The sequence below is a fragment of the Lytechinus pictus genome, chromosome 3, assembly GCF_037042905.1.
Source record: "Lytechinus pictus isolate F3 Inbred chromosome 3, Lp3.0, whole genome shotgun sequence".
NCBI lineage: Eukaryota > Metazoa > Echinodermata > Echinoidea > Temnopleuroida > Toxopneustidae > Lytechinus > Lytechinus pictus.
The window spans coordinates 27,747,826-27,767,476 of record NC_087247.1 but is presented as its reverse complement, the minus strand read 5'-3'; the positions used below and the strand labels follow the sequence as shown (position 1 = coordinate 27,767,476).

At 39.2% G+C, this 19,651-nt stretch overlaps 1 protein-coding gene across 1 annotated transcript; it reads right to left on the bottom strand.

The window, feature by feature from the left end:
- Positions 1–409: 409 nt before the first annotated feature.
- LOC129257505 (mucin-2-like) lies at positions 410–19,028 on the bottom strand. Its single transcript, XM_054895841.2, has 9 exons — positions 18,357–19,028; positions 15,508–15,760; positions 11,632–11,714; positions 10,366–10,721; positions 9,692–9,929; positions 8,405–8,526; positions 7,045–7,882; positions 5,777–6,131; positions 410–3,662 (listed from the first exon to the last, which is right to left on the bottom strand). The coding sequence occupies exons 1-9, from the start codon at positions 18,927–18,929 to the stop codon at positions 3,076–3,078; spliced, it is 3,405 nt and encodes a 1,134-aa protein (XP_054751816.2). The 5' UTR covers positions 18,930–19,028; the 3' UTR covers positions 410–3,075.
- Between the last annotated feature and the right edge of the window lie 623 nt (positions 19,029–19,651).

The following is a 19,651-nucleotide window of genomic DNA, read 5'->3' as shown; positions in this document are numbered from 1 at the left end:
AGCCCCAAGATCAATTGTTAAGCTCATGAAATGGAGCCCAGGCCTGGTGTACATTGCATGCACACAAACTTGAAACAACTGAAAGGTGTGATGATATATATGTATATTTGGTGATATAAATGCTGCATGAATCCGACCTTTTACCGACACAGAAAAAGAAAATGGTGAGATAAGATGAGGGGAAAATGTACTTAAATATGTTAATCATATGAATCCTTATTGATAAATTTATTTTGACATTTGACTGTGAACCATGGGGGGGGGGAGGACAAGACACTTAAAATGAATAAACTATTTGAGTTCATGATGAAATGATGGTCCTGAAATCACATGGAGTGATAAAGACTTAAACAACAGTTTTAAAAAAGGGGAAAAAAATAACCAACAGGAATTTATCAATTTTGCAGAGAAAAAGTGTATAAATATCTTGACTTGTATAGAGGGTATACATGCCTCTCTAAAACAACGTGTAAGATTTAGCTGAGAATTGTCCTATCCGTAACTAGTTCAGAATTTGTTATTAAATAGCAAGGTGGTTACAGTAAGTCTCAAAAACAAGGAACATGCGATTTTCTACTGAATGCTTTGAAAAAAACAACACAAGAGCTACATATACATTTCATTGTTATTCAATATACTAACATTTACGTAGAATAATACAAAAAGCTGAATAAATAAGGCAGAATAAATTAATTTGGTAATGAAAATAAAAGTAAAAGAATGGCAGGAGGGTCGTAAGCAACAGGGATTTGTTGTAACATAGCATGGCAGCAACTTGTACCGTAATCCATACATGTATTATGTATTTTATAGGGAGAGCGTTGTAGCATGAGCACAACATACAACCATTGTTTGGAAAGTTTTCCTACCACTCTACAACTTTGCTATACTCTACAGCAAAATATATCATTAATCAGCTTCTATTTCAACCTGATTATCTGTTAAATAGATTGCTTATAATCACCATGGCATGATATAGCCAATAAGTTCACTTGATAGCTGAATAAAGTCTCTGTTTTAAACCCTTTCTACAGCACATATCACATAGCACAAGTCATAATCGATGGTGCGAAGAGTCACATAAAATCGCATCTTCTCGGCATGACACAAAACGAGAACATCCAACGCTTTTCACCTTCCCGTCAATCCTCACAAGGATCAATATTTTTCTTGTCGATTTACAGAGATCTGACAAAAAAATTGCACTTGGTAAGTAATTTGAAGAAAAAAAACAGGCAAAAAGCTCCAACCACTTCTCTTTATGATGTGTCAATAATTGCATTGTCCTCCCAGGCACCGATATTAATGAGATTTCAATAATTTATTGATTTAATTGTATCATTCTATTGTAATAACTTTAAATGGGTGAAGGTTGTATTGGAATATGAAGAAAAACGGCTAACAACCCCTTCTAATAATCCGAAAAACCACAATCATAAAGACCTGATGAAAATACGAATATTTTATCGAGTCAATGCTGTCAAATTCTGTCAAATTACTGTTCATTAGTTGAGTTTCATTCTACACTCGTTTGGAAGCAGACTTCTGAAGTCCATAGATCATGTTGTTACTCTTTCCTAGTAAAACACAAAGAAAGGCTTGATCCACAAGAGCTTTAAGAGGGTGTAAACACTTCGGTTTAGGCCTACTCCGGTTTACACCTCTTGAGAATTAGGGCCAATGACTCTGTTCATTTGAACTATGATGCATCCAAATGATTATTACCACCGGTCAAAATGTTTATGTACTAAATCTTCCATCAGAATGAAATTAATATCAATATTAATAACTAGTGTCATTTATAAGGAAGGGGATTAGACTGAAAGCCCATCTGATAATACACATTTGTCTCACTCTCTCTCACACACACCAACATTCCTATCCTGATCAACTCCAATCCACTTTGACAAGAACAAAGTGATCTTGATGTATATTTATATATACAAGTAGCATGACCGCAATTCATAGGACCATACAGCAATTCTCTTGGAAACTTGGTGCACTGATAAAATAATCAAGCCATTAGCGCAATATGGCATGATAAAAACACTGAGTTATTGAAAACAGTGAAATATTTTTTTTTAAATCCCAATTGATGAATCTCTAAATTAATCTCTTACATCTTACTACAAAATCGTTGATTTCTTTGCTCTGTCTGTGTGCAGGGATTTACTTCAATCGCTGATAAAATCATTGATTTTTTAAAATATTTTATTTCAGTGCTAGCTTGGTGGCCATGCACGCACATTGAACAGTGTAGCGATTGCATCACTGATCTGAGACAAAAGTAGAATCATTACTTGAAGTTAAGTTGTAAGTTATTAACTTGAAATTAATCTGTCTGGACAAAATAACTAGGTTTTTCAAAAGAATGAGCTCAATGCAATTATTCATGTTTTATATTGTGTTAATTGGGAAGTCCCTTCAATCAGTGAACCATGTTTCACAAGTAAAACAACCTCTTGGTTTAAAATGACATACTGGCACAATATTAATAGATCCAAAATCAAATTTGATAGGAGTTACTACTGCATTCAATTATTGTTGAACTGGGATGCAGAACATTTGCTTACCCACAATATGATATTTCAAATTAATCCAAAGCAGAATAAAGGTACCTGTTCATTTGTCAATAAATGGATTGTTTGGTATTCATGATATCAAAGAACATGGATGGAAATGCATGACGACATGAAACAAATCCAAACTATGTAACAAAAGCTTGCATTTTCAGATATCTTTCGAGCACAGTTTTTCTGATGTATCTTTTAAAATTTCAAATGAAATCACAGAGTGAACCGCATAAATCTGTTTATTTTATGTTTTATCTCATTTCTATGGATTTTATGATTATTATCTATTAAATATCTATATTTGACAGAATTGGGGAACAAAAGTAACCGTTTCCATGCAGAATTAGGATTGTTTGTCCATATGACTTATTTCAGGAGCATTGAATCATGTTGGACATATATTGGAAAGAAAGAAGTTAAGATTACAACATCCTTAACCTTAGACGGGAATCAACACAGTGTACGGTCAGTGAATGCTATTGCTTCTGCCATGGCACCTGTGCTAATGATGGAGCTTCAGTTCTTGCCTTGGATCTCCTGTTCCACCCGGACTCAACACCGCCTGAGGGGTGTGGTCACCGACCGATCCAACGGTCGCAAGTCCTGTACCTTGTATCCTGATGGATTGATTGCCCGCCTGATGGTGATGATGTGACGTCTGTTGCTGCAGGGACAAGGCTATTGGCTGCTGAGCGAGGAGGGACGCTGCCGCTGCCGTGGGTGGCGACGACGCCTTGTTCTGGTGGTCGCCCGGCGTCACCGTCGCCACCGCGCTCTGCATGACAGGTGCGCCTGGAGTGGCAGCGGGTGCCCCGCTCCCGCTCTGCTGAAGCTGTATCCCGGAAAAGAGTTGATGATTGGCAGGGATGATGGCACTTAATGATTTCCCTTGAGCATCGATCAGGTTTGCCATGATGTGTTGTAAGGGTACCTGGAATGGGATGGGTTGAACGGACGTGGTCTGGTGTTGGTTGGTGTGCACGCCCCCTCCAGACATCGCCCCACTGCTGCTACTGCTTTTGGTATTCTGCTGCTGTTTACGGCTACCACTGGACTTGGAAGAGTTGGAGGTTGAAAAGGATTTGTTTGCTGCAAGAAAATAACACCCATATTGAATCAATGATTGGATATTTGATAAGAATAATCAGTATTTGTATTCGTGCAATCTTAATATCAAGGACTAAATATTCATAATAACAGTAATGAATAAGAGAGGCTACTTATTTAGCACATATTTCAATTCGTGTTAATAACCATTTTACTTCTCTACCCGCTTTAGAATTATGAAAAAAACAAAATATAAGTATAACTATGACATCAATTTAGCAAATGTAGGTCCTTTAACAAACAAGTGAAACGCCTCTGGCAGTCTCGCCTGCATTACGCGATTTAATATAGCAGCAGTGCTAACTTTGAAAACTACTATAAAATAATCATTCACAAAAACACCATTCATATAATGACATAATACCACGTTCATTGACCATAAATTACATTTGAATGGTGACTTAAGACTTGTCAATTACACCCATGTCCACATTTCATTCACTCTATCCATAAACTTTCAAAGTTATGATTGCAATTCAACAATTACCCCAACATGGCCTAAGTTTATTGACCTTAACTGACCTTTGACCTTGGTTTTGTGACCTGGAACTCACAGGGGATGTTCAGTGATACTTGATTACTCTTATATCCTAAGTTTTATGAACTAGATCCATAAACTTTCAGAGATAGGATGGTAATTCAACAAATACCCCCAACACGGCCAAAGTTCATTGACCTTTAATGACCTTTGACCATGGTCATGTGACCTGAAACTCGTACGGGATGTCAGTGATACTTGATTAACCTAATGTCCAAGTTTCATGAACTAGATCCATAAAAGTTATGATAGTAATTCAACAAATACCCCAACTTGACCAAAGTTCATTGACCCTAAATGACCTTTGACCTTGGTCAAGTGACCTGAAACTCGAGCAGGATGTTCACTAATACTTGATTAACCTTATGCCCAAGTTTCATGAGCTAGGTCCATATACTCTCTAAGTTATGATGTCATTTCAAAAACTTAACCTTCGGTTAAGATTTTGTTCGGTTAAGATTTTGAAAATAATTCTCCCAACATGGTCTAAGTTCATTGACCCTAAATGACCTTTGACCTTGGTCATGTGACCTCATACTCAGGCGGGATGTTCAGTGATACTTGATTAACCTTATGTCTAAGTTTCATGAACTAGGTCCACATACTTTCTAAGTTATGATGTCATTTCAAAGACTTAACCTTAGGTTAAGATTTGATGTTGACGCCGCCGCCGTCGGAAAAGCGGCGCCTATAGTCTCGCTCTGCTATGCAGGCGAGACAAAAACTTATTGACCAAAAGTAGTAAAATGAATCAAGTATATTTTTGTATTTGTAAAGTCAACACTCAAACAATAGAAAAATGCGAGCACTAAAATTATTACGAACATTTTCCAGTGAAAAAGATTAAAAAACAATATATTTTCTGATAATAATAATAACACCAACACGCTTAGATAGCGCATATCACTGCCAAATGCGTCCCTACGCGCTTAATTGGATATTATTACCCTGGCTTTAGCCCCGCAGCCTTTTTCAGCGCGGTGGCATTTCAAGGAATAAATTCCTGCCACGTACCCATTTACCTCACCTGGGTCGAAAGCAACAAAATGTGGATAAATTTCTTGCCGAAGGAAATTATGCCATGGCTGGGATTCGAAACCACGACCCTCTGTTTCAAAGTCCGAAGACTAATCCACTGGGCCACAACGCTCCACAGATGTAGATCTTACAAAACAAAACCTAATCTCCCTCACTTTTGCAACTTTCTTTTATCATTTGAAACTGTTGAACATACCATAGCACAAAGGAAATGCAATTAAGAAAAACATGTTGGCAAGTGGGCCATCATTTTGCATACCATAAAGAGGCGATAACAGCAGAAGGCCGTTTTGCTACGTTTTTTTTTTTCCCATAGGACAAGTGCCTGATTGATTTGTGTGTTTTGTAAATAAACAGCTGTCTTCTTAGGTAATTCTATTTTAATGTTAGACATGTTATTTTATATGCCGTCATTTGAATCTTATGTGATCCATTATATCATGTTTTGTTATGTCTACTCTGGATGATAAGGATCAATAAAGCATGAATTACAAAAAAAATAAAATAAAACAATAATTACCACTTATACTTTGGATTCCTGAGCTGTACTGAAAGCTCCCACTGGGAGAGGTCTCTGTGGAGTTTCCGCCAGGGCTGGGGGTACTCGTACCGCTCGGGCTGGTGATGTCCCCCGGTGGCTGCTGCTGCGGCTGCTGTTGCTGCTGGTGATGATGAATATGCTGCGGTTGGTGGGGTTGATGGAGTTGGGGGTGATGTTGATCGACCATGACCACACCACCACTCGCTCCCACTCCTACCACTGCGTTGCTGGCAGAGCTGCCACCATACACCTTGTTACCAGTGTAGAGAGTGGTACCGGAAGGAGATGGAATGATACCATTAGGGAGGGAGGTCAGCTGAGGACTTGAAGACTCCTGAAACAATGGCATGATAAAGGTAGATATACGACTTATACAACAATAAAAAATATACCTGTTTAGCACATACTTTATCAGAAGTCTCTGAGAGCTCTACACTCAAGGAGCATAATTAACCTGGCTTTTGCAGAGCAACTGTTACATGCACAGAGTTTCAAGGAATGAATACCTGCCAGGATCCCTTAAACCTCACCAAGGTCGAGTGCAGCACATGAAAATCTTGCTAAAAAAAATAACTCTTGAAGTAGGATTTGAACCCACAACCCTCTGATTTAGAGACGGAAGTCTAACCACTACGCGATGATTTCCATGAAGAATACCAGTAAATACCAATAAAATTAGAACTACATTCATTCCCCTAGATAAAGTCTCTTTCATAAAGGTTCTACTACATGATGTTACAGTTACGCCAACAAATCCCACACCAGGGGCCCGTAACACAAAGCTTAGCAATGAACGTAGAACTTTTTTCTAAGATTGATTGCATTGACTAACAATGTACAATCAATCGTGAAAATAGAGCATACGATCAATCGCTAACCTTTGTGTTACAGGACCCAGATTAATAAAAGCATTACTTCATTTTGAATAGAATATCATCTTTCTGTCATTTAAGTTTCATTGATGCGACTAAAGCATAAGGGATGGCTAGGAGTCGTGGAGGGTACTTAACAAGGACAGTGATATCATTTGACTTACAGTAATATGCACTTGATGAACTTGAGTGTAATTTCTAGTTTAAGAAAAGAAACTCATATAGTCAAGAAACTTAGGTAGATACACCGTTAATTGCTGCAATTAGTTTCTCCTAAAATGGAACAGAAGATTGTTGAGGAAGGGAATTATTCTACTCTCAAGTGGTTTCACTGGAGTGTTTCATAGGTGTGACCGTAGCATGAGTGATACTTACCGGTCTTAGGACTGGACTAGGTGAACTCCTCATGCTAGAAATCACACCCTGATCCTGGACGATGATAGTATCCCCTTGGACTGTGCCTATCTGCACCGTCTGCTGCGGAGAACAATGCACAATGCCACTCCCTGAAGGCTTACGAGTTCTTGAACTTTGTCTTTCAAGGTTCTTACTTCCCACATTCTTTGTCCTTGACTTGATATTCATTTTGCCATCGTGGAGCTGCAATGCTCCTATGTTCCCTATAACCATTGGTGCATTCCCCACGGCATTGAGGATCGGTAACGTGATTGCAGGCTGCGACGCTCCTCCGGCATTGTTCGTATTATCAATGTTAGTCACCACGAATCTGAGGTTCTTCAAAAGCTGTCCTTGCATATCCGAAACACTCGTGTTATTGTCCACATTGATCATATCCACCGGTTGGAGTCCGTTGCCTCCGACCACTGTGTACGTGGCTGGTGCTATTGCCAGTGGCACGTTGCTGCTCGACGACACAGTGAAAATATTATGCATTAAGTTACTGGAGCTGCTCGTCTGGATGATTGCGGGGGAGACACCCCCTGATGCCCCGCTCCCACTTTTCCTCCGTACCTTGGAGTTTTTTACTTGGTGCGAGAAGGTGCCGTCGCCGCTCTTGTCCGACCTACTGGCCTTTGATTTCTTGCTCTTTGAGGTACTGGACTTGGAGGGCTTGGCATTTGGCATCGCTGCTGAATGGAGGAGGCCTTGGTCCAGATGTGAGTTTGTGAGTTTGGGAGGCACTGAGGTGATGTTGCTGCCATTCTTGGCAAGATTTGGTACAACTGCGGATTCCTGAGAGTGACACACTTTCCTGGAAATTCACAAATATGGTAACAAAAATTGTAATCTCTATTTGTGAGCTAAATTTTCAGTGAGATACAACTACTACATCCTCAGTGGTATGATACAATATTCAATTTTGTATATATGCAATGCCAACAGAAAATGCTACAGATAGATTACATAGATTACATTGAACAGCACAGCTGACAATTAAGAGGAAAAATAAATCATTATAATTAGTACGATTATGATTATGGTTTTTATTATCATTATAGTTCTTATTACTATGATTATTATTATTACTGTTGTTATCATCACCACCACCACCATCATCATCATCATCATTATCATCCTCATCATCATCATCATCATCATCATCATCATCATCATCATCATCATCATCATCATCATCATCATCATCACCACCACCACCACCACCACCATCATCATTATCACCACCATCATCATCATCATCATCGTCGTCAACCTTATCATCACAATAACAGTATTATAATTATTCTTATTTTGTTTTGGCATAGTAAGGACTTACTTCAATGGAGGTGGTTTGAGTTGTCTTTCCACCAGACCAGCTAGAGCTGCCCTGAGACGGTCCTGCCGTCTGTTAAGCACCACCATACCTTGCTCCGTTCTCTTGGAGCCGTAAGTACACATCTACAATACAAAGGAAACAGATCATTTATTGCCTGATACCTTGCCATATGGTTTGGGGGTGAAAAATGTTATGTTTCATGGCTTAAGCAATGAAATGCCCATTCTGCTTTATAAACGTATTGATTAATTTAATTAGATTTAGTTTGGGATTGTCATTTTTCTTCAAGCAATCTGCTTATGATGACAATCCTTCTCCTGCAAATTGTGAATATCATATAATAATTTGGTAGTTAATCATTTTTGTCTGGAATTATTTTTATTTTTTTAGTACACTTTATTTATGATTCATGCCAAAAATGTTAACATATTATGTTTATTATGTTATGGAAAATGTATTATACGAATGTTCCATGGATGCAGAAGAAAACAATAAATCAAAATAGAGTTTACATAGTTTTCATATCATTTTCATAGTACACAATGAATGTGCAGTGTATTCAAATTTTTGTTCAGAACCTTTCAGGTAAGTTTTATCCATGAAAAAGGCTTTGATTTAATGATTTTGCTATTTATTACTAATAAATTACAAAACAATTTGAGCCGAGCTCTGGAAAAATGACTTACAGCAAAAGACTTTGGATGATTTTATTTCAAGTGTAAGGCTTGCCTCCTAAACAAATCAATTTCAAATTACTGTTAAGAACCTAACTCATGTATTAGTCTAAATGCTCTAAAAGTTGTTTTACAATCAAGGTATATCAACAAAAATGCCTTCTGCAAAAACAAACAAAAAAGGTATTGTAATCTCAAACCTATGATGGAACTGTCAGAGCAGCCTTAAAAATGAAAATAAAAAAATACATTGAAATTCATGTTAAATACTCCTCAAAGTTGACCATATCTGCCATTTTAGGGCCAAAATTACAGATAACCCTGATTGCATAACAGTTCCATGACATTTGCTCCAGCGAAAATTTCTCAGCTGAAATTTCCACACACTAATGGAATGACCAACTTCAACCCTGGATTTTACACTGTACCCTATATTAAACCTTATCCTAAACCTAATATAAAACCCTACGGCAACCCTACATCTTAGACAGATAAAGCCTGGAGCAAATATTGTGTCACCTGCATAAAAACCGCGAATTCAATGTTTTGCGATTTATTACTGATAACTTCTAAATCAAAGCAGTGCGAGCCGGGCTCAGGAGAAGAGACTTACAGCAAAAGGCCTTGGATGATGATGAGTGCAAGGAGAATCTAGTCTTTCCCCTGCCTCCTTCCCTTCCACACCCTGAGACGGTATCCTCTGGTGTGTCGGGGAGGGGTGGTGCTCCTGCTGCCGAAGTGGGGTAGGAGTCTGGGAGGTATCCAGGGGGACCACGACCACCGAGGAAGGGGAGGAGTCATCCCTCATCAGATGGATGGAGGAGGGTGGGGTCGACACAGACAAGTGCCTCCTTTGGAAAAAAAAATCAAATAGAATAAGATAGAGACATAAATATGGATAGTAAAGCTTCACGGAATGTTGATAACATTTTGATCCTCAAAAGTGAATATGCAGTTTTTACAGTTTTTCTATTGAGCTGTATCCCACCATGGTATAGTAAATGGGAAACTGGGTTGATAAGCGTGTGGGCGTGAATGGCTATGAAGCTATAGCCAATCAGTATTTTGAGCACAAAAATAGAGTGTATTTGAGTCATTATTCATATAATCATTTAAATTATCACACAGGCTAGGGGTATTAATGGATAAAGCAGAAAGGGGTTAGAGAAGAAGACAAAAAGGATAAGAGAAGAAGCAGAAAGGAGTAAGAATTTAAATAAAACTCAAGTTCAGAATAAAGGCCAAAATAAGGGCCATATACATACAACATATTGACAAAGAGCTTACTTCAAGGGATGTGCAGATGAGTTAATTATGACCGGAGTAGGACCCGGTCCCTGCAGAACTGGTACCGTAGGAGTTCCACCAAGATTCTGCGGACTTAGCATCTCCTTCTTGCTGGACGTCGATGACGATGGCGACTTCAACAAGGGCTGGGACCCGCCCGATGAATTGCTATGGTTATTGCTGAGGACAGTGGCAGTAGTGGTTGCGGCGATGGCAGTTGCTGCAGGAGTTGTACCACCCGCTGCAGCAGCCTTGGCGGCAGCAAGGGCCTGGGACCTTGCCTTGTGCTCTGCCAGGAGCTCATTGAAAGGGAGCCGTCTTCCCTGCACCGCCCTTCGTAGGGATAGCGAGTGAGTCTGAAAATCAACAAGAATATTCGAGTCAGAATCTAAAGAGAAGGGAACTTTTCTGAGTGAGTGGTTTTCAATTCTGTATTCATTGTATTTCAATTCAGTATTCTGAACTTTTATAAGGCTCAGACACAAAGAAAAGTTGTAATAATATACTTGAGACATAAGACAACACAGGAATATTGCTTCAAATATGTGCCCTCGGGACAAAATTATGGTCCAATTTGACAATTTGAGTATTATTAAAAGGTAATCACAAGAACTTTCTTAATGGCACTCTGACTAATATGTATCATACATCATCTGAAGTTGCAGTTATTCCTAGAATATTGAAGGGTTGCCTTCATTTATGAAATCACTTAATTGTTAAATTATACTTCTAAAGGGGCAGTGATAGTTTGAAGAGTAATGAATGCTCAGGATAGTGATACGGGCTTCCCCTTCCGAAGGCTCAAAATTCACAATAGGGGGTTTTGAATCCATGGTTTCAAACAATGGTTTACAGCTTTTCTGAGATTTCGTGAATTGATTTTGATTTAATAATTCACGGTGTACATTGAACAAGCATCCAATTAAGAATGCACACTTTAGCCACATGGACTCGTTCAAAACAGTAGGTTCATAAGTAGGCTCATGAATGTTGTAACATTCGTAACAAGCGTCGGTTTAGTGCGCTTTGGCATAAAGCAAGGATTCACTACTAGACGCTTTCTTAATATACATGCTGAATTCACCCTAAATCAATGAATGAAATCCTCATAAACCATGGTTTGAAAGGAACGATTCAAAACCACCTTCATGTTCAGGCAGAAGACATATTTGTCCTCTGCCTGAACATGAAAAATATGGAACATTAAAAAAATGAACATGAAAAAAAATTTCCTGTAAAGTCAATCACAATACAAAAAAACCGTACCTTGCAAGTAAGAGACCTTGTGCAATGTCTCTTATGCTCCTCACTCCACACACCACAATGCTTATCAGGATCATATCGCCGATCTATAGGGAAGACAGAAATACAATGAGGGCAATTCATTTCATTCATTCATTCATTCATTTCATATTTATCAAACAGGGTAGCCCCATCAGCAGTAAAATAATGTTTTACTTGAGGGAACAGAACAATATGCAAACATGTATATGCAATACAGAGGGGGCATACATAAAATCTAATGGCATTTCCAAGGATTTACCATGTACATTCCCCCCCTAAATAGAGGACCTTCCAAAGATCCTTGGTAAATGTATCTGCTTTCCAGTAGCCACAGGAAGAAGTAGGAAGGTGTAAGGGAAAAGCAAAAGGGGCCAGTGAAGAAGCAGAAAGGGGTAAGGGAAGAAGCAGAAAGGGGTAAAGGAAGAAGCAGAAAGGAGTAAGGAAGAAGCAGAAAGGGGTAAAGGAAGAAGCAGAAAGGGGAAAGAGAAGAAGCAGAAAGGGGTAAGGGAAGGAGCAGAGAGGGGTAAGGGAAGAAGCAGAAAGGGGTAAGGGAAGGAGCAGAGAGGGGTAAAGGAAGAAGCAGAAAGGGGAAAGAGAAGAAGCAGAAAGGGGTAAGGGAAGGAGCAGAAAGGGGTATGGGAAGAAGCAGAAAGGGTAAGGGAAGAAGCAGAAAGGGGTAAGGGAAGGAGCAGAGAGGGGTATGGGAAGAAGCAGAAAGGGTAAGGGAAGAAGCAGAAAGGGGTAAGGGAAGAAGCAGAAAGGGGTAAGGGAAGAAGCAGAAAGGGGTAAGGGAAGAAGCAGAAAGGAGTAAGGAAGAAGCAGAAAGGGGTAAGGGAAGGAGCAGAAAGGGGTAAGGGAAGAAGCAGAAAGGGGAAAGAGAAGAAGCAGAAAGGGGTAAGGGAAGGAGCAGAGAGGGGTAAAGGAAGAAGCAGAAAGGGGAAAGAGAAGAAGCAGAAAGGGGTAAGGGAAGGAGCAGAGAGGGGTATGGGAAGAAGCAGAAAGGGTAAGGGAAGAAGCAGAAAGGGGTAAGGGAAGAAGCAGAAAGGGGTAAGGGAAGAAGCAGAAAGGGGTAAGGGAAGAAGCAGAAAGGAGTAAGGAAGAAGCAGAAAGGGGTAAAGGAAGAAGCAGAAAGGGGAAAGAGAAGAAGCAGAAAGGGGTAAGGGAAGGAGCAGAGAGGGGTAAGGGAAGGAGCAGAAAGGGGAAAGAGAAGAAGCAGAAAGGGGTAAGGGAAGGAGCAGAAAGGGGTAAGGGAAGGAGCAGAGAGGGGTAAAGGAAGAAGCAGAAAGGGTAAGGGAAGAAGCAGAGAGGGGTATGGGAAGAAGCAGAAAGGGGTAAGGGAAGGAGCAGAGAGGGGTAAAGGAAGAAGCAGAAAGGGGAAAGAGAAGAAGCAGAAAGGGGTAAGGGAAGGAGCAGAGAGGGGTATGGGAAGAAGCAGAAAGGGTAAGGGAAGAAGCAGAAAGGGGTAAGGGAAGGAGCAGAGAGGGGTATGGGAAGAAGCAGAAAGGGTAAGGGAAGAAGCAGAAAAGGGTAAAGGAAGAAGCAGAAAGGGGTAAGGGAAGAAGTAGAAAGGGGTAAGGGAAGGAGCACAAAGGGGTACGGGAAGAAGCAGAAAGGGGTAAGGGAAGAAGCAGAAAAGGGTAAAGGAAGAAGTAGTAAGGGGTAAGGGAAGAAGTAGAAAGGGGTAAGGGAAGAAGCATAAAGGGGTTAGGGAAGAAGCAGAAAGGGGTAAGGGAAGAAGCAGAAAGGGGTAAGGGAAGAAGCAGAAAGGGGTAAGGGAAGTTACAGACAGGGGTAAAGGAAGTAGCAGAAAGGGGTAAGGGAAGAAGCAGAAAGGGGTAAGGGAAGAAGCAGAAAAGGGTAAAGGAAGAAGTAGTAAGGGGTAAGGGAAGAAGCAGAAAGGGGTAAGGGAAGAAGCATAAAGGGGTTAGGGAAGAAGCAGAAAGGGGTAAGGGAAGAAGCAGAAAGGGGTAAAGGAAGAAGCAGAAAGGGGAAAGAGAAGAAGCAGAAAGGGGTAAGGGAAGGAGCAGAAAGGGGTATGGGAAGAAGCAGAAAGGGTAAGGGAAGAAGCAGAAAGGGGTAAGGGAGGAAGCAAAAAGGGGTAAGGGAAGAAGCAGAAAGGGGTAAGGGAAGGAGCAGAAAGGGGAAAGAGAAGAAGCAGAAAGGGGTAAGGGAAGGAGCAGAAAGGGGTAAGGGAAGGAGCAGAGAGGGGTAAAGGAAGAAGCAGAAAGGGTAAGGGAAGAAGCAGAAAGGGGTAAGAGAAGAAGCAGAAAGGGGTAAGGGAAGAAGCAGAAAGGGGTACGGGAAGAAGCAGAAAGGGGTAAGGGAAGATGCAGAAAGGGGTACAGGAAGAAGCAGAAAGGGGTAAGGGAAGTTACAGACAGGGGTAAGGGAAGAAGCAGAAAGGGGTAAGGGAAGAAGCAGAAAGGGGTAAGGGAAGAAGCAGAAAGGGGTAAGAGAAGCTGCAGAAAGGGGTAAGGGAAGAAGCAGAAAGGGGTAAGAGAAATAGCAGAAAGGGGTAAGGGAAGAAGCAGAAAGGGGTAAGGGAAGAAGCAGAAAGGAATAAGGGAAGAAGCAGAAAGGGGTAAGGGAAGAAGCAGAAAGGGGTAAGGGAAGAAGCAGAAAGGGGTAAGGGAGGAAGCAAAAAGGGGTAAGGGAAGAAGCAGAAAGGATAATACAGGAAGTTATACATTAGTAATGTGACCTTGTACTCTTGGCCATTCATGAAAGCAGTTACATTCACAAGCCATACAGTGACATCAATGATATGTTGTGTTGTGGTAACAAACGTTCTACTTAACATGTATACAGAGAAAACAAGGTGCAAGATGCCATCATGCTAAATAGGTGTTTTGTCCGATGATTATGGGAGTTGTGCGGCATATTTTCATTACACAAAAGTGGCAATTTTTCTTTGTGCTCCAATACTTTTAGCCCTTGTACATAATGAAATACAAACGAACTAGCATGTCTAATGAATTATTTTCAGCACTGCTTAATTAGCCCTTTACATATATATGCACAAACATAATTATTTCACCAATCCTCCTTAAAAATTATTTGACAAAATATTGTTCACTGCTCATAAAAGAACAAAAGTGATCAAAGGTGATATGTCATAAAGATGGTCCTAAAGTTATACATGACTTCACGCACAACTAAAATATGTTCTTAAGTGCTATTAAAGTCAGCTAGGGATATTACTTATCACAAGAAAGGGCCATCAGTTGTGCGTAAAATCATAACTTACAAAAAAAAGCTTTATAAATCAGCCCTCTCACAGATGTGTGACATAAGAAGCCACCCAAAATAATATAACAGTGGCGTAATGAGACAAATTGGTGTATCGGGCAAAAATTTATAAAACGTTGCAGCGAGCAAACATTTCTAAATTTTCATTAAAAAATCAAATTTCGTGACAGATTTTGACATAATATTCAGAAAATAATATCCTATTTCACCATTCTCTCTTTCCTTTTCATTCCTTATCTCTTTGTTTTTCATGGTCATTAACTTTTTTTGGGGGGGGAAGCATCTCCCATTCGTATGCCACTGATATAAAAGAATTAAAGAAATAAAAAATTGCATGACAATAATAACACAGATATTCTTAATGCCTGGTATCCATCATGAGAAGATGCTCAAGGTGCAGAGAAGAAAAGGACAGAATTAGAAACATATTCAAGTAAGGGGAAGTGTTACATAGATATATGAATGCTTGTCCAAATAAACCAGGTTTTTAGACTCACATCTAAAGTCAAATTTGGAACAGCTTAATGGATCGGACCTCAGATGTGCAACATATTAAGATTAAAATCACCTCAAACATAGTAAAATGAATAATTACATGACAAGACTCACCTTTACACGGAACATTCTTATCTGACTTGACTGCGTTGACCTTCTTCTTCTTCCCAGAAGATTTGGGAGTAGGCGGGGTTATTGATGGTGCTGGTGGAGGGGTAGGGGTAGGGGTAATAGCTATGGGGCGTGGCTTGACTGGAGTGTATGTGCTAGAGCTTTGGTGGGTGATTTGGACGAGACTCGGAGCTTCCAACGGGAGCTGGACCTGCGGGAGGGTGTCGGCGACTGGGAGTGAGATGATTTGAGGCTGCTGGGAAAATCAAAGTCAGAGAGAAAAAAATGAAAATAATAATAGTACAGTGTACAAATCTCAGTGAACGCCCAACACCATTAGGGGCCTGTTTCATAAAGACTTGTTATAATAAAGGCAAAATTTCTGTAACCAAATTTACTATCAACTAATCAGACTAACAGATTGTAGTATCTTAGATCTGTTATTGAATATTTGTCATTATATATGAAATGGGACCAAGGTCTCTGTGCTTGAGGAAGCATGGAAATTGTTTTCTTTTAATGAGTGAAATTAATCACAAAACATCAAATTCTACTTTGAAATGGTCAAATTGGGTAATATTTCTTAAAGTAGAAGACTATAAAGATACATATATGTATAAATGACTGTTACACCTTACTTATTTCATACTTTCATAAACATATTTATTTTAAAGAAGTTTTTTCTGAAAGCTATAAAGGTTGTATGATATGCAATTCTATTCATCATGACAATTACCAACAGTTCATAAAATGTATTTTTTTAAATTTCAATGCAGTACTTTTTACTGTACATCAATTGCTTTTTAGAGCTCATCTCCAATAGCCTCTAAATATCTTCAGTTTTAATTTGTCTTGTTACCAACAAGCCTCAACAAGATACTGGGATTTAGTGTTATTAGGAACACCAATGAATCAATGATTATTAGATCCTGGGGCCCGTTTCATAAAGGACTTACAACTGTTGTAACTTTGCCATTATGGCAACTACCATGGAAACCTTGATTCTGACTGGCTGCTGAGCCGTTACCATGGTAGTTGTCATAATGGTCAATTTGTCATAATGGCAACTACCATGGAAACCTTGATTCTGATTGGCTGCTGAGCCCTGTTACCATGGTAGTTGTCATAATGACAAATTTACGACAGCTGTAAGTCCTTTATGAAACGGGCTGCAAAACACAATAATAAACCCCAAAGAGGTTACCTCCATAAACACTGAACCATCAACTTAAAATGGGTCAACTCGGCATGAACAATTAGCATACAAACTCAAAAGCATACATCTTTAATTTGATTACAAAACCATCATCAGGAATGATCCTTTCTCTCAGATCATCAAGGGAGAGGAATAGGATGCAAGGGCGATTCCTAATCTTTAGAAGATTTAGAAATGGTAATCTTTTTTATTAAGAATACTAATGGATGTTTCAAATAAGGAAATAAATCCTTTTCTCTAGAGTCTGGCTGGTTTCAGAGTTCAGACATTGGTACCATATACATTGTAGCTTTAATAACATCCACAGGATTGAGGCAAAGTACTCTATGTAGACACTGCATGTTGATATATGTGCCAAAAAAAGGGACAATTTTTTTTCACGATTACAATTTTTATTTTCTTCACTATTAATATCATAATTCACATGGAGATATCATGAATAGCATGAATGCATGTCATTGTTAATTTTGTCAGAACCAAAAGCTCTAAACTAGAGTGTAGTTTTTGCCATGTTTTAATTTCTGTACAATTGCCACAGCTTTCCATCTATATATCTGCATTCAGATATAGCTTTTCCTGACATAGCAATCTTGGCAAAATAACACCCAAACAAAGAACTCATAAAAACATGGTCAAAGGCTGTTAGTATTCATCCATTTACAGTGTAAGCACAAGATTTTGTCAGTGTCATTTTCGTCATTAAAAAATCAGGCAAGACAAACTGGATATAAAGAAAATAATCAATTTTTTCGACAACAAACCTCTAGAGTATGACAATTTCTAATTAAGGCTTAAGTTAAAGAAGCACAATAAAGCCTATTTTTTTAATCCACTAATTCAAGTTTTTTAAAGCAAAGCACTTGGCTGGCAAGCAGGGAATACACATAAACTTGCTTTAAAGCGTATTTATAGCTTTTAATTTGTACTGGCACCTTGGAATACACACTAGATAGATGTCACATTATAAATGCTGTCAGTGTTTATTATTATGATTTGTAAATTTCACTTTCTGTGCTGATGTAGGTATTTAAAAATCCATTAATTCCATTATTATACTGCTACCCCTATCAAACAAACAAGTGATCAATGTTAAAAAACAACATTCATTATACAGATCACTCTTAAACTCTTGAGGCAGAGTATTCTACTGACACTGATTAGTTCCCACAATTGTATCATTTGTTTTATTCCGCTTAATGGATTCACTTAATTCCAATCAATCATTCTACAATAAAAGCATCTGATGCATAAAGAATGCCACTAAGCAGGTAAATACAGATTACCATAATTACTCCTGTCATTGGATTGCTGTGCACTTCTCATGAAATGAGGAATTTATGTTTTAAAATGGTAATTACATGTATCATGGCAACAGGTGTGAGTTTACAGTCATCAAAGTGAAGGCTTCTATAGTAACCCTAATGACAAATTTACCATTATGGTAAGGAACAAAAAAGTTCTAACCTTTCAATACAAAGATTATGCAACAGAAATTACACTACAATAGTGTTGGTAATGTTTGTAAAACAGTAGTAGCGAATTTTACTCAAAATAATCAACATGAAAAAACTTTTCATTTTTGTAGTGAAAACAAAACAGAGGAACAGAAGAAAGGAGAATTTGATTGTATACAAACCGTTGAGAGGGACGTTGATAAACTTTCTACTGATGTTAGTGGCACAGGCATGTTTTGCACAGGAGGCGACGCTAGCACTACCTCCACGGTATCACCTGCATAGTTTTTATCAATAGAGGGCACACTTCTATCAACAAGTGACCCATCTTGCGATGGCACTTGAATGGACAGCTCCTGCGAGAGTTCTGCTGTCTGTAGCGATGAAAACGACGTAATGCCGCTCAAAGACGGCGATTCTAAAAGTACTGTATCCACGGGAGAAGATGGAGCTGAAAGTACATCGTGGTTTGAAGACGGCGGCGACCCTTGCGATGGTAAGTGAGGGTCGTGAGGTGGCGGTGGCGAGGTGCTGTGCGGTTGCCGTAGGTGATCCTCCAAATGCCTCATGGGACTAATGTCTATGGAAGGCTTTGCGACAGCAGCAATTAAATCAGGCACGCTTTGTGTCCTTTGTGTGTCTGATTCCGGAGAAGGGGAGTCGGCAACTTGTGGCAACGACACAAACAGCGGATGTGAGTTCGACCGAGAGGGCGGTCTTGATACCGATCTGCCTGTTTTCCAATGTGCATGCATTATCTGCTTATTGCAGGTGGGTGATGGGGCGTCTCCAAGAGGAGCGGGTATAGGCAAAGGAGGCAACGGTCCGTCCGGTGGCTTCCCATGGCGGAACTCTGAAAAGTAGAAACAAAAACAGATTGAAATGAAATGTTAATTTCATTATCATTGTAATCAAAATCATCCTTATTGTAAAAAATGTCACCATCATCATTACCACTATCATTATCATTAACATTGTCATTTACATCAACACAATCATCATCATCTTTATCATCATCACCATCATCATCATCATAATCATCATCTCTATAGTTATCCTAAACATTGTAATTTACATCAATATTTTCATCTTCGTCATCATCAACATCATCACCACCATCATCATTATCATGGCCACTATCATCATTATCACGACCACCATCATCATCTTCATTGTCATTAATACTTATCATCATCATTACCATCATCATGATGATGATGATGATGATGATCATAATGATGATGATGATCATCATCATCATCATCACCATCATCCCCATCATCGTCATCATCCCATCATCATCATCATCATCATCCCATCATCGTCATCATCCCAACATCAAAACCACCAACATTATCATTGTCAAGTCAATAATCATCATATAAGTTCTCAGTTAGTATACATGTACATGTATCTAATATGAATGGCAAACATTTGGAAGTTCCACTAAAATACAAAGGGCAGAAAATGTTAAACC

Bases quoted from the DNA above. Each gene is read 5' to 3' on its own strand.
- LOC129257505 (XM_054895841.2), bottom strand. From the start codon at position 18,929: ATGCATGCACATTGGAAAACAGGCAGATCGGTATCAAGACCGCCCTCT. The intron at 9,930-10,365 runs GTAAGCTCTTTG...TTTTTTCCAAAG, and splicing joins TCATCTGCACATCCCTTGAA to GAGGCACTTGTCTGTGTCGA. The intron at 6,132-7,044 runs GTAAGTATCACT...CCATTGTTTCAG, and splicing joins CTAGTCCAGTCCTAAGACCG to GAGTCTTCAAGTCCTCAGCT.